This window comes from Trichomonas vaginalis, chromosome I (genome assembly GCF_026262505.1).
Source record: "Trichomonas vaginalis G3 chromosome I, whole genome shotgun sequence".
Taxonomy (NCBI): domain Eukaryota; phylum Parabasalia; order Trichomonadida; family Trichomonadidae; genus Trichomonas; species Trichomonas vaginalis.
Window position 1 is genome coordinate 10405579 of NC_067203.1, and position 25950 is coordinate 10431528.

Here is a 25950-nt window from a genome sequence, read left to right on the forward strand (position 1 = left end):
GTTTAACATAAAAACCCGTTATTATATACTTACACATCTGTCTTCTTCAATTCAACTAATAGCGTTGTAGCTATTTGCTAGCAATTGAAAGTCTCGCTGCCGCTCATAATGTTGAGCTGACATATATGTTGCATATGAACGATTGAGCAGATTTGCAATACTATACGGGTTTTTAGATTCTAATGAAAAAATATGTTTTTGACTTTTTTCTAAGAGCTTCTTAATATCAAGTAAAATTTTGTAATTACCGCTCCTTGGATGGTGTTCAATACATCCAATTGTCTCCAATAATGAGAGTGCTAAATATATCTTCCTTTCGCAACTCTTTTTGTCAGGTATTTTCATACTGAATATCTGAGTGACAATTTTGATATCTAAAGTAGTGACTCCTAAAAAAGGAAACAATGATAAGAAAAGTTCTGCAACTTGGCCAAGTGATGGAACTTCTTTAAATACAAATATATCATTAATAGACTCAGTGAGTCCTCTTTCCTCGATAGTCATATAAGTTTTTTCCAGATGAGAATGCATGGAAGAGAATCCAACCCAACAAAGCTTACCGCGACCAACTGTTTTAGTAACACCAAAGTATGTTAATATGTTAAAAAGCTCATAGAGTCTTCGATGGTTACCTTGATGTTGATTTGCTAAAGCAATCACATTGATCTTCTGAGGTTTGGTTTTTTCGCATTTTTGAATAACATCCTTTAGGATGGAAGAAACAGAAGTTATATTGCGGCGGCGCGAATATGCCTTGATATCAAATTCGTCATCAGTTTCTGAATCCATATTTAGAATATGAAAAATTCTTTTCAAGAATTTCTTCTCAAAATCAGAAAACATAAAAGTGGAAAATATCTATAAGCGGCAATAGTTTTCGAATGGCTAATCATTGAGATAAGCGTAAATTTTTGAATTGATTATTGAATTTGGGAAGGTAAAAAAGTTTAATGTGTTAATTATGACGAGCATAATATAAAGAAAAAACCTTATGCGGAGAGCGTAAAATAAATATCAGTTAAGGATTTCATAGAATTTCATCAAAGTTATATACCTTGATGAATTAAATGAGCTAAACAAAAATTACATTTGATTATCAATAAAACATCACAAATTTTGAGACGTTTGTATACTTTTCAAATTTTAGCAATTTTAACTAACAAATAAATTATCTTACCTATTATAATACAATTATATCTGATAAATTGATTTATATTGAATTTAAAGAATAAAAGTTTGAAAAGTTTACGAAACTTTCTATCTTTTCATTCTATTATAATAATCATAATGCAATACAAAAAACATAAAATTAATATCAAATCAATTTCCTATCAATTATTCGAATAATCATTCAAAAATTTTAACTCCACAAATCTTAATTTTCATTCAAGATATTTTTAACTGTTTTAATAATACCAATGTTAAATTTAGTAATCTTATTTCCAATTGTTCGCAATATAAAAATTTGTTTTTGGATATCAAAGATTAATGATTTTGGCATGCATTATGTCTACAATGAAAATAAAATTCTGAAATTCACAATTTTATCTCATAAAATTTTTTTTTGAAAATTCTTCATTCCTTTTAAAATTAGTAGGTCACATTAAAAATGACTCTTGTTGTCAGTTTAGCAATTAATTAATAAATCTTATTTCATTAACTAGTTTCAATTTCATATCTGATAAGAAATCAATTTATCAATATTGCTTTAATATTGATTACTGTAGACATACTGGTCGATATCAATTGCTTGGATATTTCATTTATTTACAATTAAAACTAAATTAATTCATCGAACATAAAAACGCAAATATCTTGTTATTGACATACAATTTCAAAAATTTTTGTCTCATTTTTTCTTTTTATTAATTTTATTTTAATTTTAATTTTTAGTTAAATTAAAATGTTTTTAAAGGTAATGGATGCAAATACTAGACCTTTCAATGTCAGTTTATTGCTGTAAGATCATCGATTTGTAATAAACAAACATAAGAGCGCTCATTAAACAAACATAAATATGAAAACTTTTTTTTGCAAGTTTTGAAAACTTCATCATTAATATTCTTCAGAAACTACAAAGTACAATCCAAAAATATCTTCTGGAGATAAAAGTTTTCATATTTTCAGAATTATTTGCTAAGAAATGTTTTAAACTGTTAACGAGTTAGTTCTTTTAAGTGGTATATTTGAATATATCAAAGATTGAAACCCTTCAACATTCAATTTTTGACCTCCTAAATTTCAGAACTTTATGAAATTGAAGGAACAAAATTTTGAATTGTTTATTGAATTTCATACAAACTGTTTTTCGTAAACTATTGAAAGTTGTAATCGTTATTCTCACAAATAAACTAACTCTCAATTTTCAATTTTTTTACATCGCAAAAATTTTTGCTTTTATTTATTTCAAATTCATTATATCACTGAAATCAGATTTCAGATCTTTTTTATAGCATTTCAATTTATCAATCTTTGTTGGTCACTAATTAAATTCTCAGTTCAGCCATTTGCAAGTAATTTTTTTTGAGAATTGAATTTTTTGAAGTTCCGAAAATATTTTGCGAGTTGCTATTTCTACATATTATATTGATAAGGAAATGAGGTTCGTAAAAGGATGTTTGTCATTGGAATTTTATTCACCCACCAATTGTTATAGACCGAAAATAGATTTTTTCGGTTTTCTCTTCAAATAATTGAAAGAATGATACTATTATAGGTTTATTATATTATATAGCATATAATCATGCTATAGCCGAAAATTATAAGTTTTGAGAAGATTGAATATAACACAAATAAATTTGAATGTAAGTTAAATTGCTTGTTGTTTTTAATAGATATTTAATGAGAAATCCAATATTGCAAAATTCAAATTGAATGATTGAAAGAACAGAAAAAGTCATTCTTTTCAATTTCGAATATGTTTCATTGTATTTATAATTATATGGCAAATAAGATATTTAAACTTGATTTTTGAAGGAAAATTCACAAAATTGAATAAATTCAAATAATTTTTATTCAAAAATAAACTAGCTATTTGAGTTTAATACTAATTATCTATTCAAACTACAAAGTTCGTAATTTAAAATATTTTGTGAGATCAGATTGAATTAATTCAAGGTTCTTTTCAATTAATATTAATGACCATATTACGCATTTTCGAACATTCTAAACCAAATATATAAAAATGGGAGACGAATGTTAAATTTGCTAGACATGGGGGAGTTGTCTGCAAAGTTTTAGCTCTTATCTCTAACAAAAAATTAATTTTTAAAAAAATGACCGAATACGTTTCACAGCGAGAAAAAAATAAAAGGCAAGATAGAATTTTCTAGACATAAAGAAGTTGTTTACCGAGTTTTAGCTCTTATCTCTAACAAAAAATTAATTTTTAAAAAAATGACCGAATACGTTTCACAGCGAGAAAAAAATAAAAGGCAAGATAGAATTTTCTAGACATAAAGAAGTTGTTTACCGAGTTTTAGCTCTTATCTCTAACAAAAAATTAATTTTTAAAAAAATGACCGAATACGTTTCACAGCGAGAAAAAAATAAAAGGCAAGATAGAATTTTCTAGACATAAAGAAGTTGTCTACCAAGTGTCAGCTGTTACTTCTTCTCAATACTGATATAAAATAAAAATCTTTATTATTTATTTAACCTTTATTGTTTCATTAAACTTCATTTATTTTATATTATAGTTTTATTCTTTTAGCTACTTGTAAAATAATCTAATTTTATATCATCATTTTACCGGATTATTCTTCAGTACATCGATTGTGTATCTAAAATAATATCATTATCCTTATTCTGTTTTTTCCAAAATTCTTTTAAATATCTTTTTTGGTTAGATTACTTTATACTTTTTACTTTTATTTTTTAATTTCAAAAAAAATTTGGTGATTGTTCTATTCTGTTACAATGTGCATTATCATATTCTAATGAATTATTCATTACATACATTTAAAAAAACTTGTTAAAAATGAAATTAAAAAATTATGTTTATTATTACGCTGTGAATGTGTCAACAGCGGTCATGCCTGTATCTGTATCCCATATTTGCCACAACCTTTCTGTATCTGCATTTGTGTATTTCGGTTTCAGCTGATACATTTGATTTGGCGTGAGTTAGTATGGCTTAGTCGTGTACTGAGGCACTGCGTTCCACCTTACCCAATACTTGTGAATTTGACACTTTACAAAACCGATAACGTATATTTTACAACACAAACACAAACACCAACTTAACCTTAAATATTTACAAAACCATCTGATACATAAACGACTTCACTAACGACTTCACTAACGACTTCACTACCGTCCTCACTAAATAAAAATAACCTTATTTTTATTTTTTTAAATTTTTTATTTCATTACAAAGACATGTCCGACTACATTTACTATGACTCTTTCCCAGAACGTTTCCGTGAACTATTCAAAACTCAAGTAAAACTGAGAAACATGCATTTTAACAAAGACAGACCCATTGACGATGAAAGAAACCCTGAATATATTACAATCCCATATGACGCAAAGTTCATTGCATACATTCCTTATGGTCGCAGAGGAACGAAAACTATTTCAACAATGACGAAAAATTATTTCTGGAGCGATGAAGAAAATTGCCTTATCTACATAAATGCATACTTAAATAAAGCTACATATTGTACAAAAGAAGGTTGGACTGGATTTGAGCTCTACATATACGACGACGATGGAAACAGACGTTGTGTATACCCATACGATAATATGTACCATTGTTTTCATCAAGCATTAAACGAATACATAGTCAGTAAGGGTCTCATTCCTGCTGAGTAGAAATGTTATATTTTTGTTCTGTCATTTATATAAAAAATAATGATATCACCACCCTCACACGTATGAAAACATAGCACAAAAATAATGTTTATGTTAGAATGTTAGATCTAACACGTTTTCTAACCTCTTTTCTAACCATGTTGAATTCATTGCTTTATAACTCTCTTCCTTTCTCCAACTCTTCTAACTTCTTCTTAAGTTCAGCAATGTTGTCCTCATGAAGTTTAATCTTCCTTAATATACCTTCTCTATCTAATGGTTGCTTTATCTTTCTAAACTGAACTCTACCATCCTTCATAGTATGAATGTAAAAACCTTCTGGAATAGTTCCTGATTTAATGTATTCTACCAAAAACTTTTGTTTCATTGCTTCAGTGACTTTAGTCGTCATTTCAATCAAATAAAAATTTTAATATTAAATAAAAATAACGTTATTTTTTCAGTAAGGAAACGCAGGAGTTTTACGATTTATTTGAGGAGTAGGTTCTGGTTTAAATGTTGGAGTCGGTTTAGGAGTTGACTTTTGAACAGGAGTTTGTACTTCCATAGGTTCAGGAGTCATTGAAGGTTTTGCTTGTGAAGGTGTCGGAGTTTGTTTAACTTCAGCTACTTCAGTATTATTTACAACATTTGCTTTATTTCTTTTCAACATCATTACTGCTCCTGCTGTAGCTAGCAAACCTAGTGGGAGACCATATTTTATATAAGGACTTGACCAAATGCTATTTTTGACAGGAGCTGGTGGAACACCTAACCTTGGTGAGACTGCTCTTTGCCATTGTGCAGCTCGTAAGAAATATTCAATAGGTGCTCCATAATCGTTTGGTAAAGTTTGTTTCATAGATGGTGAAGGTTCACGAGAGCTTGATGAAGAACTCATTTATAAGCTTTAAAAATAAACGTTCATCCTTTATTCCTCACTGTCGTCAGTTGCTAAGTTATAGTCATCTAATCTTATTATTGGGATTCCATTAGCACGCACCTGAATGGCAAAGCAACAATCCCTCATAAATCCAATAAGTGGCTTTGGTACGTTTTCAGTTGCTAGTTCAATAGGTCCTTTAACAGACAATTTGTATGTTATTGGAGCAGTAGATGTTTGACCTTGCTGGAAGCAAAAGTCCACTTCTGTTGGAAAACCACATAAGAAATGTGTGTTGTCATAGCTATCCCATTTATGTTCCACACTACCATCATCCACCAATGACCTCATAACATCTTCATTAAATCCTATCATATCATTGTTTGTATTGCAGGCGTTCGCAACCATTTCATAAAATACAGGTCCATATGATTTTTCAGGTTCTGCAGGCATATTTCCATAAGCTCCCATGGAAAGCTGAAGATATTTAAACTTAGGGTTCTCAAAATTAACATAATAATAGTTGTCTTTCTTTCTAAATAGTGCCCAAATACTTTTAACATTAATAGGCGTATAAGCTGCTGTAAATGTTGCACTTGAACTATCTGTATTCTTTGAGAATGAACCATCCATAGGAATCCAATCCATAACTTTAACAGGAAAACATAAAGCCTCGTTTGTATAATGTTCTACAAGTTCTGTATAAATGTTAGGGTCTAAAGAGAATGACTTTGGATGAATGAAACATTCATTAAAATCCATCTTTGTTCGAAATAGTTGCTGGGTTACAGTTGTAATAGTAACTGTTCCACTAGCTTCTACTGCCTTCGTTATCATAGTGAATGGTTCATTCCATGGAACAAATTTATTTGTCGGTGGATTTGAAATCTGAAGCAAATGCAACTTTAAGAGTTGGATTGAAAGCAATGATATCATTTACAGATATAGATGTGCATTGTAAGGCGTCGCTACTGAACTTTACTTTAAGCTGAATGTTTCCTGCAAATGCAGGAATAAATCGAATAGCTTCTAATGGAAGGAATCTTCTAACAGGAATTCTTAAACGAAGCTTAAAATCAAATGATTTTCCTGCTGTAATTGGACCACTAACAATTTGTCCTGTTCTGCATGTTCCCGAATGACTCCATACATCTTCATGTCGAGTCTTGAGAAAACATCTACTTTCTTTATTTGTTCGGTAGTTTGTGAGTTTGAAGTTATATATGCTTCTTCTCGTGCGTTGTCTTGAGAATATACGATACGACCATTTGCAAGGATTTGATATCCAGCAACTGCATAGAAAGCGTCATCGAAACCAATCCAAAATCCTGGTGGGTTTGTTTTATTGGAACCTGAACCAATTTCTTTATCTGCAATAAATTGACCTTCCATTTTATACGTAATGAATGTATTGTAAAGGTCCAACATATTTTCACCAGGAGGTGAGAGATTGAATGTTACCCATGTGTTATCTTTAGCAGTTCCAGGTTGTGATGGAATCTTTGCGTCAGAAATTTCTCTATTAGTGTCACCAATTTGAACTGCATTGTCTATGATATCGAAATATGAGCGAATCTGATGAATATGCTCTGCTGGAGTAAATTCGTTTAACTGTTCGTTCTGCATGTATTTACTTCGGATAAAAATATCTATTTACTTCATTATTCTCACTCTTCTTCTTGGCATTCGTGGTGGAAGTTGTTTTCTTGAATTTTCAATGAACTGTACATTCTCTTTTGTCTCAACTTCTTTCACTGGCGGGTCAGGGTTCTTTGACTCGGTTTGTTTTTCAATGAAATTCACAAACTTTGCAATAAGCTCTTGGTTCGTTATTGAAAGTACATCTGGCTTCTTTTCTTCTTCTGGTTCTATTGACTTTTCAGTTTGAACAGAAGGTTTTATATGGGCTTCGTGGACTTCACCCTTGCCATGCACCTTAATGTTGTCGCTTTCTGCATTTGCTAATGGAACCTTTCTTTTTCTTACGTATATTTTACCATCTTTACTCTGACTTACGTAATAGAAAGGATGTTGTATTCCTCTTGCGTCATTTAATATAATAGACTCTCGTTCTGATTTGACCAAGCTCATTTTACATCGGTAAAGTTTAATTTTGTTTTTTATCTGCAGTCAAATGACTCAGACAAGCCCTACGACAAGACCCAAGGGGTCATAGATGTTGAAGCATTGAAGAAAGAAATTCGCGAGCAAATTTTATCCGAACTGAAGAACAAAAACAAGAACAAAAGCCAGAGAGACCAAAGAGAAAACTTAGTGAAAAACAAACTAGCTGCATTAGCTGCTGGAAGACAAAAGAACCCACGTTTGCTGGCGAAGAAAGCTAGAGAAGAAGCTGAAGCAAAAGCTAAAGAAGCTGAAGTGAAGAAAGAGTAAATGGTTTATTTTTATCCGAATTAAATGTATAGACAAATACCTTTATCTGTTGCGTTCAGTAGTGAAAACCCTGACGTCAAAATAAAGGGGAACCGAGTAACGTTTAAGTTTCCAACAGACTGGATTGTGAACATAAATGAAGAGAAGTACATTGGCATAACATCTATGTATATAACACGTGCATTTAGGAAAGTTGACTTTATACTTCAAGTCGAGATAGAAAATGACGAACAGTCTTTAAGCGCCCAAAACATTCACATATACAAATACTTTAAAGACGATACAACATTGCAACAATGTATGATTTCATTTAATGAGATTTCGAGAAAAAGTTCAACATTGAAGTACAAACTTTACAGCCTTTACGTGAGTTTCTTGCACAACTGAAAGAAGAAGGTAGTCAGCCACAACTTATAGACTTTCATTATGAATTTAATGAAAATGAAGATGGAACACATGACTGTCAGTTTGTTGTATTCTCACCATTCAATGAAGTCGCTAAAGAGAAAGAAAATCCATTACGTATAAGATTTCAAATCTCTGAACCAAGTGATGATTTCAAGAATGTTTTCAATTATGATGCAATGCTTCCGAGGAAAAATGAATTTTCAAAGATTGTAACACCTGGCATTTGGGATAGAAAGCAAGCTATATTATATTCAAACTTAAGTAAGGGAGTTGAAAATGAGTTCATTGGTCATACAAGAACTTCACCACTTCCTAACCCTAAATACTATAAATTAACTGGCTTCAATCGTGAGTTTTGGATAGACATGTTCTCCACTCATGACCATAAATGTCCAGTGTTCTTGCCTCCAGATAAGGACTGTCTCTACATTGAAGCACAACTCTTAAACTCTACCATCGCAGTATTGTAAAATCTACGCTAGCTTTATTTTTATCACGAATGACCTCATTGCTGACAAAAATAAATGACCTCAGAACTTCAACTTACGAATAAAGCTTGTTTTAGTCGTTATTGAAAAGTTGAACTTTTCAGCAAAGCAAGGTTGACATGACTTACATAAGTCGAATGCAATCTCTTGACCATCATAAAGTGCTTTGTAAAGTTTCATTAAACTGAACTCAGAGTCTTTGTCATATGTTCCAACAGGTATGTGAATGTTCTTATCTTCATTGTAATAGCATTGTATAGCTTCAGGAAACATTTCATTAGCGGTTAAAGCAATAACATCTTGCTTCACGCCTTTCATTCTGCAGTGAAATGCAACTTCATTTAAATCGTTAGTGAGTAAGTCTATGTAGGTCTTCTTTCCACAGAAAATACTTTTATAAGCTAAACTTTGTTTTCCAGGTGTTATTTCTGCAAAGTCGCTATGAAATTGACCAAGGTTCTTTCCTATAAGTTCGCGACCATATCTCTTCTTAAACTCTGCTGCAAGCTTTGGGATGTCTTCATTATATAAGTGCATACTGTCGGTATCCTGGTAAAATTTGAAGTCCCATGTCCTCTGCAGTACAGAATACTTCATTCATAATACGTTTTGACATAGACAGAATATTAACACCAAGTGGACAGAAGTTAAAGTGTCTGCAAATGCTTTTCGTTAGCTTGAAAATAGTTTTATCTGAACCATCCAAACCTTCGAACTTCACTATATGGTTGTAATTTCTTATAGCATATCTTATAGCATCTTTGTCATTTACTATGGTTATTTTTGACTCAATAGGAGATAGAATAGTTTTGCCATAAATGCTGTTCAGAATGAGTTTTATAATTTCTTGTAAGGGGTTTCTTCTTTCTTATACTTTAACCTTAACTCAAACAACTTCTTTACTTCATCTCTTATTCTCATATCTCTGTTTCCATCGTAATAGTATCCTTGCAACACTTCACATTTGACACCTTGATATTTTATGAGGTCTTGTAATGTTATATGGTCAACATACATGAGACAGCAAGTGTTTGAACTTCTTGGAACGTTAAGTTCTGGATTTAGTTCAGGGTCGCAAACTATTAAATGAAAGTGTCTGGGTATACCAATCTCTGTTATCTTAATGAGAACAAAGAAGCCAGACATAAACTTTTCACCAATGGGTTCCTTTTGGTCATCATCGAATAAATGTCTCATGAGATACTCTGTGCTTAACATCTCATCCTTCAATACTTTTGGAATTCCTTCTAAAGTATAAAGTCTTGCTATAGCTGAAGGATATAATGAAACAGTGTCGAAGTCAGCAATGAGTTTCTTTTTGCTCTTTTGTTTCATGTTATCTGACAACATACATCTTCCACCTTGAATGCATCTCGAAATAAATTCTCTTGGTTTATTTGAGAGGTCATAAAGATTTCCATTCGGGAAGTATACTCTGTTCTCAAACAATTTGTTAGCAATAGAACAAATACTAACGTAGTCATAAACGTTTAAATCAAACTCTTTCAATAAGTCATTGCGGAACTTTACAAAACCTTCTCTTAAAATTCTTACATCTTGTTTGCAGTAAAACGTGCTATATTTTTCTAAGTCGAAGTGGTTTTCATCTATTCTGCAACCTTTGATGGAATCTATGTTCTTCATAAATGTATCTGCATCATGGATAAACTTACATGCTTCAGAAATGACACCAGTTCTGTTGTCATTTGCTAACAAAACACTGCTGTAGTAGTTATATGGAAATACTTCTTTCGGTCCTGTTTGTAAGTTAAACATAGCAGGAAATAGTTTAAGCTTCTTATTTATAACACTGTAAGAGTCTTTTATAATAATTGCCCGTCCTTTATATAAGCCAGTTATTTGCATTGTTCGTGAACCTTTAATGATGGGAGTTCCTTTCACTTCTGTCATGTGTCTTAAGATGAAGTTTATGTCATAACTGAGGTTGTGGAAATATATTAAACTCTTGTCAGGAAGTCTTTCCAAAAATTCTGTTGCACAGTTTTGACCCCAAATGCTTTCACTCACTGAACCATCTTCACTGTCATAACAGATGTTAAAAGCTTTATGAAAGCCATCCGTACTACACTCAAAGTCAGCAAAGAAAACGTGCTCAGGAATGAATTTACATTTAGCTTTATTTACTTCTTTTGACTCTGCTTTCTTCTTCAGTTGTACACAATACTTTGGAGCATATGTCAAATCTTTAAATGGTGCAAGGTTCTGTTTATATAAGTCAGTAGTATATGTGAAAAGTTCTCCATAAGAAATAGGTTCGAAATATTTGCACTCCCACAATGTTTTCATAACATCCCATAACGGTGTTGTTCTATCATAACGAACTACATATTTATCTCTCTCTTTGTATAAATCTTCATCTGTTTCTCAATGTTCATTCCACCACAAGCTTTGAGAATTTCTTTATAGTTTCGAATGAAGTATGTTGTCATTGGTAATCTTTCATTTAGCATGTAGTGGTCTTCAACAAGAAGTAAGTCAATAGTTCTAACAGTTTCGCATTCTTTTGGTATATATCTCTTTATTTCATTATGTCTTGAGTCATTGAAATAACCAATGGTAACATTAAATGCTATACCTGTTGCGTCAGAAATTTCTTGTACTTTACTTTGAGGAAAGTCTCTAACACGAATGACTTCTCTCATGTGGTCAATAGTTTCTTCATTTACTCCAGCCTGAATGCAAGCATAAACGAAACAATTGTCCTCTGTCATAAGTGTTGCAGTTCTTTTGTTCAGTTCATTGAAGATTTGGTAGCGTTCAAGATTTATAGGTAATGTGCAAAGATACTTCCAGAACTGACCGCTTCTCTTCTTATAAAACTTCTTTTCACCATTATCTTTCCAAAAGCTTTCTATAAGTGCTGGGTTTCCTGTTTGCTTAAGAGCTTCCAAAATGGCTTTCTGGTCATTTGTCAGTGTGCTTTCATCTCTATATGGTCTCTTTTTTGGTTTGCCTTTCTTTACATCTGACATCGTTAAGCCTTCATATTCTGTTAAATCATACATCTTTATTTCGGTAAGATTCTTTATGTTTGTCAAGAAGAAGTCATAGTGCATTTCAACAATACCTGCAGCATTTGCTTCTATCTCTGATATAAAGTTCTCCTTCAAGAGCTGATGTAGTAATGTTCCAATATTATTGAGGTTTAACGTAGAACATTCATACTTTCCACCAAGTTTATAACATACCATCCATCTTTTGTGAGTTTATTTTAATTTTCTCTAAGAGTCTCATGAAAACCTTACCGAAATGTTTGTGTAAGTAGTCTCTGTTTGGTTCATCTAAAGCTTCGATGTTAAAGTCAATGAGTCTATTGCCTGACTTCACATTTCTCTTCCTATTCTCTTCATCTTTCTTTAACCATCTCTCACCTTCTTTTGGTTTGTCGTCAATGGAACGAATGACATCGTTAGCTTTGCGAACTTGTTCTATAGCACTTTTAAACATCTCTCTTCTCTGTTGTTTCAGTGTGTCATCTCTCTTTCGTGTTTCACCAACGTTTGCATTTGTTATGTCAAACATTTCTCTTCTTACTTCATGCGAAAGAGCTTTACGAGTATGACCAACGTTCGCATTTGTTATGTCAAACATTTCTCTTCTTACTTCATGAGGTACTGAACGTCTATGATATAAGTCAATAGCAATGTCATTTAAAGGAAATGCTCTTGCATGGACTTCGTCCTCGCCGCGTTGCGGCTTTATGAACTCATGAATTCTATCATAACTTATTGCACCATTGTAGTCTTTAATGAAGTCAGCGAGTGCTTTTTTGTTTGTCGCGTAATGCTTTGCAACATCTATATTAGCTTCTGTAAGAAGTTGTTTTATTTCCGAGTGTTCTAACTTAGACAACTTCCGATACATCTTTAGTAGGAAATAAAAAAATATTTTTTGAAAAAATTAGATTAGATTTTTTTTAAGTTATTTTTCAAAATAATTTAATATTTTTATTTTAATGAAACACATGCAAGATTGCAAGTTCTTTTCATACAATGCTCTCGCTACTGCCATCAAGAATGAGTTCAATAATGCTTCAAACGTTAATGTTATCTTTAACAAGAAGTTTGTGAAAGAATCTAAGTTTGGTCAGTATGTCAGACCATTAGCTATTGTCATTGACCGCAAACGTTATACTTCACAAGAGTTAGCAGTAGTTTTGAAACAAAAGGGTTTCTTCGTGAATGTCAAAGATACTCATTATACTATTAAAGAACTCCAACATTGACTTCTTCAGTATTGCTATGAATCTTTCCGAACAGAAAGAATATAAGAAGGGTGAAACAAATGTGAAATATTATCTTCATCTCTGAAGACAATAACGAACAAAGATGTTATACAAAAGTTCTTACCAAAGGTTGAAGAAGCTTCTATTGACATTGACGAAGGAAGTGAAATGGTTGAAGAAATTGACCCTGACGTCATTTAAGCAAAAATATATTTTTGGTTAGTCTTCATATCGATATTTTACAACAATTCCCCAATGTATAAACTTTTCATACGCTTTTTCATAAGCTTTATATACCTTCAGAAATTTTGCATAATCTTTAGAAGCATTTAGATATTGTTTAAATGCTTTGTATGTCTTCAGAAATTTTGCATAATCTTTTACATGTTGTTCGTTCTCTTCTTCTGTCATGAGTTCCGAATATTCTAAATTCATGTTCTTTCATATGAGATAAAATTTTATAAAAAAAATAAAATTAGCTTAGATTTTTTTATTCTTCCTCTTTGAAGTTATCGAAATATTCTGTTATTTTTTCCTTCAGTAATGTTAAGTCTTCTTTGAATGTAAGTATTGTGCAACCTTTGATGTCATAGTGTGTTTGAGGAAGAGTATTTTTGACAATTTCCTTTATTTGCTCATTCGGTGTCATTGAAATCGGTAAGTTTTCACGATAGAACCAGTTTCTGTCAGATTTGTAAATCTTAGCAAGGTCATAAAAGCTTTTGTTGTTTCTTCTGACTAAATGCAACATAACCATATCTCTATCTTCTTCTTTCTCCAACTCTTCAGTATATATCATATACTTATAACTCTTTTCCTTTCCTTTTGGTACCGAACGTGGTATTCTTTTCTGTATGCTTTTGTCTTTGGATTCAATGACTTCATCTTTTGCTTGAAGTTTCTTTTCCATCTCTCCACGTTCTGCTTTATATAGTTCATCTAACATCATGAAAATATAACAAGCATAACGAGGTGAAGCCCATATTGCTACAGCATTTACTAAAAGTCTATGAACATAATATCCTCTTAAATTTATTGGCAAATTCTTACGATTTTCATACGGAATCTCATTCCTCGGTTTTTCGAGGGAAGCAAACATATGAGGAAATTCTTCTAAAAGTTCTTTTGTCTGTTGGTTTTCAAACCAATGATATGCTTGCTTTGTAGAACGAAGAGCATTCAAAATACTTTGCATTTGGTACATATCGTCTTTGACCGAACGAATGAGACGTAACTGTTTGTTATACTGTATGTACTCATATTCTTCATTTATAGCTTCATGGACTATAACTGTTGTTGTGTTCTCTGTTGTTGACATATCTGTCTTTACATACAAAATAAAAAAATAAATAAAAATAAAACTAACTTTATTTTTTCTGTCTTTCACAAAAGACCAAAAATAAACGTTATTTTTACATGTATTTTTCAGCAACTTCGTCAAATAATTTTATAGCTTTATCTATCTCATCTACTTCAAACGTTTCTTTACCTTTTATGGGAGCACCATATATTTTCTCAAACTTTTCGAGTAGTTCTGTTTCAGCAGCTCTCATATCGTTAACGAACACAACCTTAACTCTATTGACTGTACTGTCATATCTTTGAGTTATATTATATGTTCTTCCTATCTTATATCTCTTTGTATTGAAGTCCTTCGGTTTCTGAACGATGTAAAGTAAGCCTTCACTGCAACGTTCTGAGTCGAATAAACCATATGTTATGAAGTTATATCCAACAACTGGGTCAATCCATAACAAAACTATTGGTATAAGACTTTTGTCGATGAGATATGCTGTAGTTCCATAGAATCTTACCGATATCATAAGCTCAGGATTTCTTGTCAAAATTTTCTGAGTTGAAGCAATTCCAACCCAATGCATGTTTTCTTTCCAGATGGAGATATAATGTCTGACAAAGAATATTTGTTGTATTTCTTTGAGTATCTTACGTTTAAATCACCAATTCTAACCAATTTAGTGTTATTGTCTATCTTTTTAACTGTTTCAAACTCAATGTTTAACATTTCTGTTCTTACATACAAAATAAAAAAATAAAAAAAATAAAACTAACTTTATTTTTTCTATCTTAAGGAAATTCACTGTTTTCATAGAGTTTTGGCGACCCAGAAAAAAAAAACGGTCTCGCTGTGCTTCATGATTTTCATGTGTTTTAGGCAAGGCCGATAAAATCCGGTCTAGAGAAATTTTCACGATTTCATGTGTTTTGGCGACCCAGAAAAAAAAAACGGTCTCGCTGTTCTTCACTGTTTTCATAGAGTTTTGGCGACTGGGGTTTCGAGGGAAGCAATCTTATGCCATTTTACTCAGATTTTTGTGCTGAATTCAGCAAAAATATATTTTAGGGTAGAAGGTTAGATCTAACCTCTTTTCTCACCTCTTTTCTACCCTCTTGAATTTTCATGATTTCATCGTACATGTTTTGTCATGATTTCATCGTACATGTTTTGTCAAAACTTCTTCGTAAATGTTTTGTCAAGACTTCTTCGTAAATGTTTTGTCAAGACTTCTTCTTCGTAATGAGTGTAAATCAGACAAAAATATATTTTAGGGTAGAAGGTTAGATCTAACCTCTTTTCTCACCTCTTTTCTACCCTCTTGAATTTTCATGATTTCATCGTACATGTTTTGTCATGATTTCATCGTACATGTTTTGTCATGATTTCATCGTACATGTTTTGTCATGATTTCATCGTACATGTTTTGTCAAACATGAACGTAAATGTTTTGTCAAGACTTCTTCATCGTAATGAGCGTAAATCAGACAAAAATATATTTTAGGGTAGAAGGTTAGATCTAACCTGTTTTCTAACCTCTTTTCTACCCCAGTTATTTTATAAGCGTTTTACATGGTAAACGTTATTTTTTAAATTTTGTGAAAACTCAACGGTTTGACACATGCCCTAAAAATTATTTTACTCAGAATTTTGTTGCTGAATTCAATAAAAATATATTTTAGGGTAGAAGGTTAGATCTAACCTGTTTTCTAACCTCTTTTCTACCCCAGTTATTTTATAAGCGTTTTACATGGTAAACGTTATGAATTCGTGAGACTCTAAACAGTTTTGTAGCTTCTATTTCTTCGCTGAGGATATCGAATGTTTTAACGATACCGAAAGTTTCTTTATACTTCTTCTTGACGTCAGATAGAAGGAAATCGTCAGCAGTTGGATAGTTTTTGTTCAGAAATTCTAACATGTCCATTTTATCTTCTGCTGGTTTTTCTGCTTCTTTCTTTAAGTCTGCATAGTCGTTTCTCATTCTTTCTATCTCTTTGACGGAGTAGTTATATTTCCTCATTGCTGCTTTACATTTTGAACATTGCGGGTTCATTTTTGCGTTATATTCTGAAACCTTACCTGCTAAAACAACCAAGGCGTCAATGGTTTTCTTTAAATCTGAAGCAGTTGGTTTTATCTGTTCATTCCATACCTTACCTCTTCTATCTTTATCTCTTATCTGCCATACACATTCAGCAACTAACGAAACAAAGTTGTCGTAGGTCTTAAATTCTTCAGATTTATATATGTCAGAAACATTCTTATATACCATGTCGCAATCTTTGTCCATAACTTTATGGTTGCAATGAAATCCTAGAAACTCATAGTTTACCTTTCGTATGAACTTCTTTATTTCTACTGAGTCAGTTGCTTTGACTTCAATTTCGTCGAATTCAGGAATAGTGAGTTTTTGTTGTTGGATTTCAGGTAGTTTGGGTAAATGGTCGATGAGGTCCTGCATTTCATAAAGATACTGTTCATTTGTTTCATCTTTCGCACTACAGTCTAAATTACTTGTTAAAAGTTCTTGCTTTATCTTCTGGATTTCTGTTTCAAAAGTATATGAAGAAGGAATGAAGCTTTTCATCTCTACTAACATAGATGTTGGATTCATGACTAACGAGTTTGGTGCTGTTGTTTGAATTGTTGTTGTGCCGATTGTTGAAATCATATCTTTTATACAAAATAAAAAAAATAAAAAAATAAAGTTAGTTTTATTTTTTATTTCGGGAAAATTCATGAAAATTCATGAGGTTAGAAAAGAGGTTAGAAAAGAGGTTAGATCTAACCTTCTACCCTAAACATTATTTTTGGTGTAAAATTCATGAAAATTCATGAGGTTAGAAAAGAGGTTAGAAAAGAGGTTAGATCTAACCATCTACCCTAAAATATATTTTTGGGTCCTTTACACTCATTACGAAGAAGTCTTGACAAAACATTTACGAAGAAGTCATGAAAATTCAAGAGGTGAAAAAAGAGGTGAAAAAACATTTACGAAGAAGTCTTGACAAAACATTTACGAAGAAGTCATGAAAATTCAAGAGGTTAGAAAACAGGTTAGAAAACGTGTTAGATCTAACATTCTAACATAAACATTATTTTTTGGTGTAAATAAATGGTACCATTAATAATTCCATGACTGTTCTCATTCATGTCTGATTTACATCTAATGAAAAAGTTTAGAAGAATTTTCTTATTCTTTCTGGCTTATTTTTGTCTTTCCAGTACTCCCGCTCTAATGGTCCCAGATGTGTTGGCTTTGACTCTCTCAAGTTCTTAGATGGTATAACATCTTCAACGCCTCCTTCATATCTTACTTTATAAGTGTCATCGTTTGTGTTGTAGCCAAGTATTTCAATAACCACTCCTCGCTTTGCTTCGTCAATGGTTTCAGCAAGTTTGCCATTACTACTTTCAACTAATTTATGACGAGGGTAAAATGCTATGGAGTCGTCAGCAGCTTTTATAAGATATCCATTACCTTGCGTAGAGTCTACGATATAATAATTTCGACTTAACCTTAAACGTTTCTTTGTCAATGGTTTGTCGTCAAGAACTACACGAACTTTTGTACCAGGAATGAGGGTAAATTGTTTTGAATTTCTGATATTTTGTGTTTGACTTAGTTTCTTTTGTATATACTTTTCTTCTTGTTGTTGTGTCATTGAATTTGGTGTATGTCCTGTTGTAGAATGTGTTGAGGAATTATATACTTCGAGAAAATGTTTCATTGTTTCTTCGGTAAAGTCTCGCTCTTGATTTAAATCTCTGAGAGTCCTTATGAAGCGGTTTATGATGCCGAGTATGTTATGGTTATGGTCTTCAGTAGTGTAGTGAGTTATGTTATGCTTAATGAGAAAATCTGTGATTTCATTGCTGAGGTATGCACTGTCTTGGTCTGATGTTAAAGTACTTGGGCTATGTTCTGCTACAAACTTTTGTAAAACTCTTAACACTTCACGAGTTCCTTTATTCCTCATTGGATATGCATATGCTTTACGAGTGTTAACATTTATGAAGATGAGGAATGGTTTATGTCTTCCTTTTCTGCTTTGAATGAGAGTGTCAAATTGGTATGCGTCAGGAGTGTTGGAGTAAATTGGTAAAAAGTAGTCGTAAGGATTTATTTTTGTTTGATGTACAACATTTTTGTCAAAGAACCTTTTCACTTCAGCTCTGTTAGTAAATCCCGAACTCTTTGCAGCTTCATTGAATTTCTTAAAAGACCTCCATGGATGTTGTTCGAATACTTCTTTCAAGCTCATTTATGTAAAGTTAAAGATTTTATTCTAGGCTCAAGCGCGTTCATTGAACTCTATACCATGCGAATACAGTCACAAATGGTGGCATATAATCTGCACCCGAGCCTGTTGGATTTGTTGTGAAAGTATGTGAATGATTTCCTCCTGGTTCAGTTGGTCGAAAAGTCTTTTTTGCTGCATTGTTATAAGATGGAGATAAAACGTCATTGCCAGCTTCATACTCTGAGTTGTATAATGGGTGGTCTCTTAATGAGTGGCTATGGTCGCCAGAAAAGTTTGTCGTTCCTGTATGAGTGTGCGGTGGAAGGTTTGCTTCAGTAATTTTCTTCGAACCTCCTGTTTGCTTTGAATATCTAGCACAGTATAAGAATTTATCTACAATCTGTTCCCACGTACCGAAACCCAGAACTGTTGCTGGATTTGTTGAGTTCATTGACGTATAAATAGAACCTATAGGATATAATGTTTGAAGTATTTCTGTCTTTAATGTTTGAAGCTCTGTTTTGTCAGCTTTCTTATCTAACATTGCTGGTAGTTCATATGCTTCAAAGTTTCTGGCATGATCTTCGGTATTCCTGCAACTCTTATCTAAATTGTTAAGAGTATCTTTTACGCTTGTACTTGGATTTTCTAATGGTGCACTTGAACCCAAATCATAGTTCAATATTATGTCGTCTGCTCTAACAGTAGTGAAGGATTTATGTGTATGGTTCTTGTCAGCTTTCTTATCATATAAATCTTGAGCAGTGAATTTAACATTATTTTCATCCTCCATGACATAAACATTTCTACATCTAATGTATTTCATCGTCGTTATGTTTTCCTCCGATGTTAAACCTTGTGGAAAGTTAGGAGGTTTCCAATATAATGCAGCCGCGTGCGGCGGGGCTCCGCCCTCCCCACCAGTTCCTTCAACCGTTCCTTCAATACTTTCTATACCAACAGTTGTGAAGAAATCATGTGTATGGTTCTTATCTGCTTTCTTATCTAACATTGCTGGTAGTTCATGTGTTTCAAAGTTTCTGACATGACCTTCAATGTTCATACATTTACTATTTAAGGAGTTTAGTGTATCTTTTACGCTTGTACTTGGATTCTCTAAAGGTGCACTTGAACCAAGGTCAAAGTTCAATATTATGTCGTCTGCTCTAACAGTAGTGAAGGATTTATGTGTATGGTTCTTGTCGGCTTTACTGTCTAAAGAAGTTTGAAGTTCATTTATATCGGAGATGTTGTGTTTATGAGATTTCAAAACTTTGTTCGTTGCGTCAAGTTCATCTTTGTCAGCTTTACTTTTAATAGCATCTTCAAACGTTATTTTTGACTTAACTCTCAAAGTAAATCTTGGTTCAACTAATACACCATTAACATTGAAAGTAGAGGCATAAATTTCACCGGTATAACCAAATGCTTCTGGTGCTTTAGCTACATCATACTGTACAGTACAGCTTATGTCATAACCTTTAGCACGAATGTATTTATATCTTCTTTCATTAACATTTTTTTGTCTTCGCTTCATCACTTCGTGTTAAATATCCATGGTAGTCCGTTATAATCTGTTCGTCTGAAGTTATATAATGAACGTGGTTTTTATCTGCTTTTTCGGCTAATTTCTCATTAACATCATTCACTTCTAATTCAACTCTTCCGCCAGAACTCTTATTATCATTAATCTTTTTCATTAATTCGGTAATTACGTCATAAAGACTATATTCTGTTTTCGGTTTTGTAAATAATGAGTCAAAATTTCTTTTCATCATTACATCGCTGACATTAATGATATCACCAATTCCTTTTTCATTTATTCTCTTCATTAGTTCTGCAATAATGACGAATATATAATCTGTTAATTTATTCTCTTCATCGAGGGTTATAGAATGTTTTGAAATTGAATCATTAACTCCTCTAAATAAATCAATAACTTCAGGATACACGTTTTTAATGTCTTGAATAACCCGACCAGTATCCTGTTGTTCATGTTCTTCGTTCCCGTCGTTACGTGGTTTTATATCTCTAACCATCATCAACGCAGCCATAACCGGAGGGTTTGTTGCTACCTGTTCGAAAATCCGTCCGTTATGTATGGTATATCTAAATAATTTCTTTGTGTTTGTTAAAACATTTGAAACAAGTCTTTTAAAACCATCTACAAAATTTCCTGTTTCACCTAATGTTCTTGCAGCATTTACAAGCTCACCCATTCCCGCTTTTGACCCCAAAAACGTCCATATTGCATTTATTTCACTCTGTATAGTTGTCCATTCAGCGAAACTAACACCCGCATTCGCTAAGCTGAAAATGAAATTCAGTGGATCGAACTTAATTCCACCTTCTTTTTCAATTTCAACGAACTCACTAACATGAGATTTTAAATATTCTTTCGTTAAAATTGTTTTCCCCGATGTTATGTCATTAACGAAACTATCACCGTCAAAAGTTAACGAATTCAATTTCGTCGTTGATGCTTTTATTTCATACACCGCTTTATCGATAGTTTTTGGCTCACCTTCTTTAGAAGCATATGAAACATTAATGAATGAATTATATGTATTCGTGAATGAGTTAAAATCAATGATTTTCATTAATGACGCCTTTAATGATTCATTAACTGTTGAATCCCTTAAAGTAATTAATGAACTGTCATGGGCTTCGCCCTGGTCGCTTTGCGACTTTATGAAAGGTACACTGCAAACCGTCGAGTTTGGATCAATGCTGTAGTTGGTGCAGGAATATTAATGATATAAGTCATTAAATCATTAAGTGACGTAAATAATGTTGTCGTTTTTGATTTAATTTCTTTAGCATCTGTTATATATGGTAATTTTATTTCTGTAGTTTCTGAATTAAAGATATTCGCTAAAATGTTTTGTAAACTGTTTTGAACAGCAGTATAAACCGTTGAATCCGGAACTCTTACGATTTCACCGTCCTTAATAAAAGGCATTGCACATGGTGTAGTGCTTGGGTCAAATCTTTCGGGATTATAATTCAACATATATTCTAATGCTTCATATACAGACTTATATACTGTTGTGTCGTTCTTCATGACAACTTCACCATTTACAATGAATGGCATTGTACATGGAGTTAAAATAGGGTCAAACTTTTCATAGTCCTTCCATGTTATGTATTTCTCGGTATTTCCATCACTGATAACAATATATTTGTCAGTAAGTGTGAGAGAGTATTGACCAAAATATAAACGTTTAGCTCTGTCAGCTTCATACGCATATGCAGCTATACTCATATTTTAATGAGAATAAAATGTTGTTCTATTTGCAAAGTACAGACCCAAACGAATACGGGACAGTAAAGCTACAAACAAACTTAGGTCTACAGAATGAGCCACTTGCATTCAGAATGGTTGACTTCAATACTATCGCTTCATTCGTTATAACAGATGAAACAGATTTCATGGAGCTTGAAATAGATGGAAAGAAGCACGAAATAAGATTTCACAATAATGTAGAATATAAGATGGAAACATTAGCTGGAGTGTTAAATGCTCTCATAAATACTACAATAAACAAGGATAACGAAGAAAACTTAATGAATGTTAAACTTATTGCAGGAGTTTTGAAGTTCAGTTATGCGAAGGAGTTTAAGATAACACGAATGAGTCATAGAGTTCAATTCTTTGGGAGCATACCATATGACATTTCCTTTGAAAAGTGTTGACAAAACGATTGAGATGAAATCTGTTCCATACGTATGTTATGGTAATTGTTTGTACATTGAGTCAAAAATAGCTAATGTCACAGGTATTTCAGGAGTTAATAGTAAAGGTTCAGTAGAATATAAATCCTTCTGTTATGCAGTCAATTCAATGTTCATTCCAAACGTTCCTGTCATAGCAACTCATTTAGGTAAATGGGTTCGCATTAGTCCTCATAATTTGAAAGACATGCAATTCAGACTTGTTGACTTTCAAGGAGAGCCTGTAGAACTGAAGGCACCAGTGCGAATGACTGTTGAAGTTGACTTTTTAGAAAATATTAAATGCAACAGCTTACAAGAGAACTCAGAGCTAAAAATATAAAGTATGAATGTTATGTATTAGGTCATGAACTTTGGTTGTTGCTGTTTGATGAAACAAATGAGTTAGTTATGTCAGTCAAGAGAACAGAAAAAGGCGTCAAAGGCGCCGAGCGCAAAGCGCTATATTGTGTTAGTGAAAACTGCACCAAGTCAATAAGATTAGGTTTGCATTATGAAGATGAGTTCGATACTGTTGAAGAAGTTTTGGATAGATACTATAAGTTGCTTTAATTTACTAAAACATATTTCAAACAAAGCTTATATTCTGTTGAAAGTTTTGTATACTCGTTCGAATATTTATACTTAAACTCAACTCCTGTAGTTCCTGGTGTTTCAATGATGCGGATGTTACCTATTTTCATGAATGGTGGCGTTTGACCACAGCATTCGATTTCAGGGTCGAGATAGTCAATGACACATTGCTTTCCTGTTATTCGTGATATAACATTTTCAAGGTCCTCCTTTGTTAGAATTATTTGGTTCTTACTTATAAGATTTATCAAAAGCTTCTTATCGTCTTTGAGTAAAATTGTTTGGTATAACTGAAGAAGGTAATGGTCTACGTTATCTGAAGGATTTGTTTGAACATTTGTGTAAGGGTTGTCGTTGGCTTCTCTTGAAAGAATTTGGTCCAGTGGTGGATACTCTAACTTAACATCTGATGTAGCGTTAGCGTTTGAAGCTGTGTTTAAATTCACGGATTTCAGCTCTGGTTCTGGCTCTTTCAAACACTCCGAACTATAATTCTTTATGACAATATTGTTTGTCGTTCGTGAGTCAACATTTGATGTTGGTTCAATTGGAACATTAACGGCACCAGCTAAGATGGACTTACTTCTCATTTCATATAGAATAAAAACCTTTTATATGTATGAAATGAACAATATACTCGACAAGGGTTTGAATGTAAAGCTAACGAATGAAAATATTGTTGAATTCACTGAGACAGGTGCAGTGTATAAAGATGTAGAACTACTGAACAAAAGAGCTAAGGGAAGAAGCAGGAATATGAACAAAGGGTGGAAGCCTATAAAAATTTATGTCAATGATGGCTCAGGAGGTTCAAACATAAAGTATGCAGAAAGTTATAGAGTTTATGCTCTCAAAGGTGAAAAGCCTTCATTTAAGAACAGCTATTCTAACGCATATCCTCAAAAGTTAACGGATGGGGAAGTGGATGATATGAATGACAGCAAAAATATTAACAGAAATGGCGACAGAGATGCATGGAATTTGTTTACCATCAGTCAATTGAAGGTTAAACTTTAAAACAATGTTGGTCGTTCCCATGGAATATTTTTGACTTTAATGGTATTAGTCATGATATGAATCTCAAGGTATGAACGAGGAGAGATGAGAGACTTATATGCTTCCCAAATTTCTTCAAAAGGTAATGTTATACCTGACTGTTTCCAAATGAGTTCAATATCATAACGTGAGAAACCTTGAAAGATAACGAAGTCAGTTATGAGACGTTTTATGTTTAAAGCAAGGAAACGCCATGTTTGCATAAGTATTGCTACAGTTAAGTGGTAATGTCTGACTTTAGTTATGATGTTAGCTAATGGTGAGTCAGGCTTTGACACTAAACCTTTTCCGGCGAAGTCGTCACAAACGAGCAGAGTGTTTGATGGATACTTTTTGAAGGGGTATTTTGAAAGTTTTGACAGAATGTAGTTTGTAAGTCGTTTCATATCGTAAACTCCTGAGTACTGACGTAAGTGGTGTTTGTCAATAATTCTTTCCATCTCCTCAGAAGTCTTTTGCATTCCTGACTGTATAAATTCAACGATAGCATAATATTTCCTCTTACGTCGAATGTAACGTTGAAGAAATTCAATGAGTTCACTGTCTGGAACTTTAACGACAGAGGCTTGAACTTTTGACATAAATGTTTTCGCTGTTGAGTCCATAGAGTCTGAAGTTGCTGATATAATGATTTGGTCATAGTAAGAGTCGTTTCCTAAACGCTCTGTTATGAGTATATGACGAATTAAATTAAATGTCTTACCTGAACCCATCTTTCCACAATAGAAATACACACCATTTGAACAGAATCATAATCTTTGCTGAAAGGAAGAATAAGAGAAGAGTTAAGTTTGTCTGTAGTTTCATTCATGTCTTCATCTACGTCATGTATTAAATGCTTCATTTTATCTCCATTAAAAATGCAAGTCAGAAATATTCAGAACATAGCACCGAGTCTAACTGACAAGAGTATAAAGATATACTATGAACACGTTATGATGAAACCTACCAAAATTCAAGAAAGTCAGTATACTTATGAATATCCAAGACACTGGGTAGAGTATGTAGGAGGTGAGAAAGCTATTGAAATCAGACAGGTTCGAAGTATTCCAGCAGGAAGAACAATATTATTGAAGAACTTTAATGTTTTGAGATATAATGATGAAACAAAGAAGCAAGATAGTTTCCCTGTTGCTGTGTATGTGAACTTAGATACAGGAGATGACATGAAAGTTTTTAATACAAAACTTCAAACGGTAGTGAGAGAACAACTGACTGCGGAAGGGCATCCATTACCTTCAGAAGTTACCATAGCATATAATTTTGAAACAAACTCAATAGATTTTAAAGTCATCTCTGCAAAGAAGTCAGGTTTTACATTTAATGAAGCAGATGTATATTCGAATGAAAACTTCAAAGCTATTGCATGGTTAGATAATGACGATTGCTTTAAGAAAATATTTAAATTCAGTGACTCAAAGATGTCAATAGATGACCTTCGTGGAATGTTACCATCGACGTTTACAGTTGAAGGTTCAGCAGGATTGCTTACAAGATTGTCAATTGGTGGTATTTGGTCTCGTGAGAACATTGTTATAAAATCCAGTATAAGTGAATTTGCTGAAGAATCTATATTATGTCTTTCAAACTACATGTATTCGCCACCGAAGCATTATAGTATAACAAACTTTGTCAGTAAGTTTAACATAAGACTTGTCGAACCTTCTTCAATGAAAGATGTTGTGCTACCTAAAGATGGAAAGGATGGACTCATTATTGAGATGATTTTAATTGCATATTAAATGAGCTTGTTCTTGAAGGTCATTCATGATGAAATAACTGTTGTAGAAGATGTTAGCAATTGTTCAGATATTTTATTGAGAATAGATGAG

General features: G+C 32.7%; 8 protein-coding genes and 5 pseudogenes across 13 annotated transcripts, besides 3 other annotated features; 4 read left to right on the plus strand and 9 right to left on the minus strand.

The window, feature by feature from the left end:
• Nucleotides 1-51: 51 nt before the first annotated feature.
• TVAGG3_0963240 (uncharacterized protein) lies at nt 52-789 on the minus strand (the record flags this gene model as incomplete). The annotated part of the gene is made up of 1 exon (XM_001307000.1): nt 52-789. One exon carries the CDS (start codon nt 787-789, stop codon nt 52-54), a length of 738 nt encoding a protein of 245 aa, XP_001307001.1.
• Nucleotides 790-2650: 1861 nt separating this feature from the next.
• Nucleotides 2651-3488: a mobile genetic element.
• A 227-nt stretch (nt 3489-3715) lies between these two features.
• Nucleotides 3716-3744: a mobile genetic element.
• A 379-nt stretch (nt 3745-4123) lies between these two features.
• Nucleotides 4124-25950: part of a mobile genetic element that runs on past the window's edge.
• Nucleotides 5255-5695, minus strand: TVAGG3_0963280 (uncharacterized protein; the record flags this gene model as incomplete). Its single annotated transcript, XM_001307003.1, has 1 exon — nt 5255-5695. One exon carries the CDS (start codon nt 5693-5695, stop codon nt 5255-5257), a length of 441 nt encoding a protein of 146 aa, XP_001307004.1.
• On the plus strand, nt 7580-8071 carry TVAGG3_0963290 (annotated as a pseudogene). Its single transcript has one exon. A coding segment is annotated over exon 1 (492 nt).
• TVAGG3_0963300 lies at nt 9010-11274 on the minus strand (annotated as a pseudogene). The gene has a single exon. A coding segment is annotated over exon 1 (2265 nt).
• On the minus strand, nt 11310-12852 carry TVAGG3_0963310 (annotated as a pseudogene). Its single transcript has one exon. A coding segment is annotated over exon 1 (1543 nt).
• Nucleotides 12944-13213, plus strand: TVAGG3_0963320 (uncharacterized protein; the record flags this gene model as incomplete). The annotated part of the gene is made up of 1 exon (XM_051253493.1): nt 12944-13213. The coding sequence occupies one exon, from the start codon at nt 12944-12946 to the stop codon at nt 13211-13213; it is 270 nt and encodes an 89-aa protein (XP_051079067.1).
• On the minus strand, nt 13704-14159 carry TVAGG3_0963330 (uncharacterized protein; the record flags this gene model as incomplete). The annotated part of the gene is made up of 1 exon (XM_051253494.1): nt 13704-14159. One exon carries the CDS (start codon nt 14157-14159, stop codon nt 13704-13706), a length of 456 nt encoding a protein of 151 aa, XP_051079068.1.
• On the minus strand, nt 16243-16800 carry TVAGG3_0963340 (organellar and viral DNA polymerase type B; the record flags this gene model as incomplete). Its single annotated transcript, XM_051253495.1, has 1 exon — nt 16243-16800. One exon carries the CDS (start codon nt 16798-16800, stop codon nt 16243-16245), a length of 558 nt encoding a protein of 185 aa, XP_051079069.1.
• TVAGG3_0963350 (keratin-associated protein family) lies at nt 18816-19817 on the minus strand (the record flags this gene model as incomplete). The annotated part of the gene is made up of 1 exon (XM_051253496.1): nt 18816-19817. One exon carries the CDS (start codon nt 19815-19817, stop codon nt 18816-18818), a length of 1002 nt encoding a protein of 333 aa, XP_051079070.1.
• On the minus strand, nt 19826-20808 carry TVAGG3_0963360 (annotated as a pseudogene). The gene has a single exon. A coding segment is annotated over exon 1 (983 nt).
• Nucleotides 22037-22740, plus strand: TVAGG3_0963370 (annotated as a pseudogene). The gene has a single exon. A coding segment is annotated over exon 1 (704 nt).
• On the minus strand, nt 24076-24699 carry TVAGG3_0963380 (protein of unknown function, DUF4106 family; the record flags this gene model as incomplete). Its single annotated transcript, XM_051253497.1, has 1 exon — nt 24076-24699. The coding sequence occupies one exon, from the start codon at nt 24697-24699 to the stop codon at nt 24076-24078; it is 624 nt and encodes a 207-aa protein (XP_051079071.1).
• On the plus strand, nt 25129-25860 carry TVAGG3_0963390 (uncharacterized protein; the record flags this gene model as incomplete). Its single annotated transcript, XM_051253498.1, has 1 exon — nt 25129-25860. A coding segment is annotated over one exon (732 nt), but the record flags the coding sequence as incomplete, so codon positions are not given.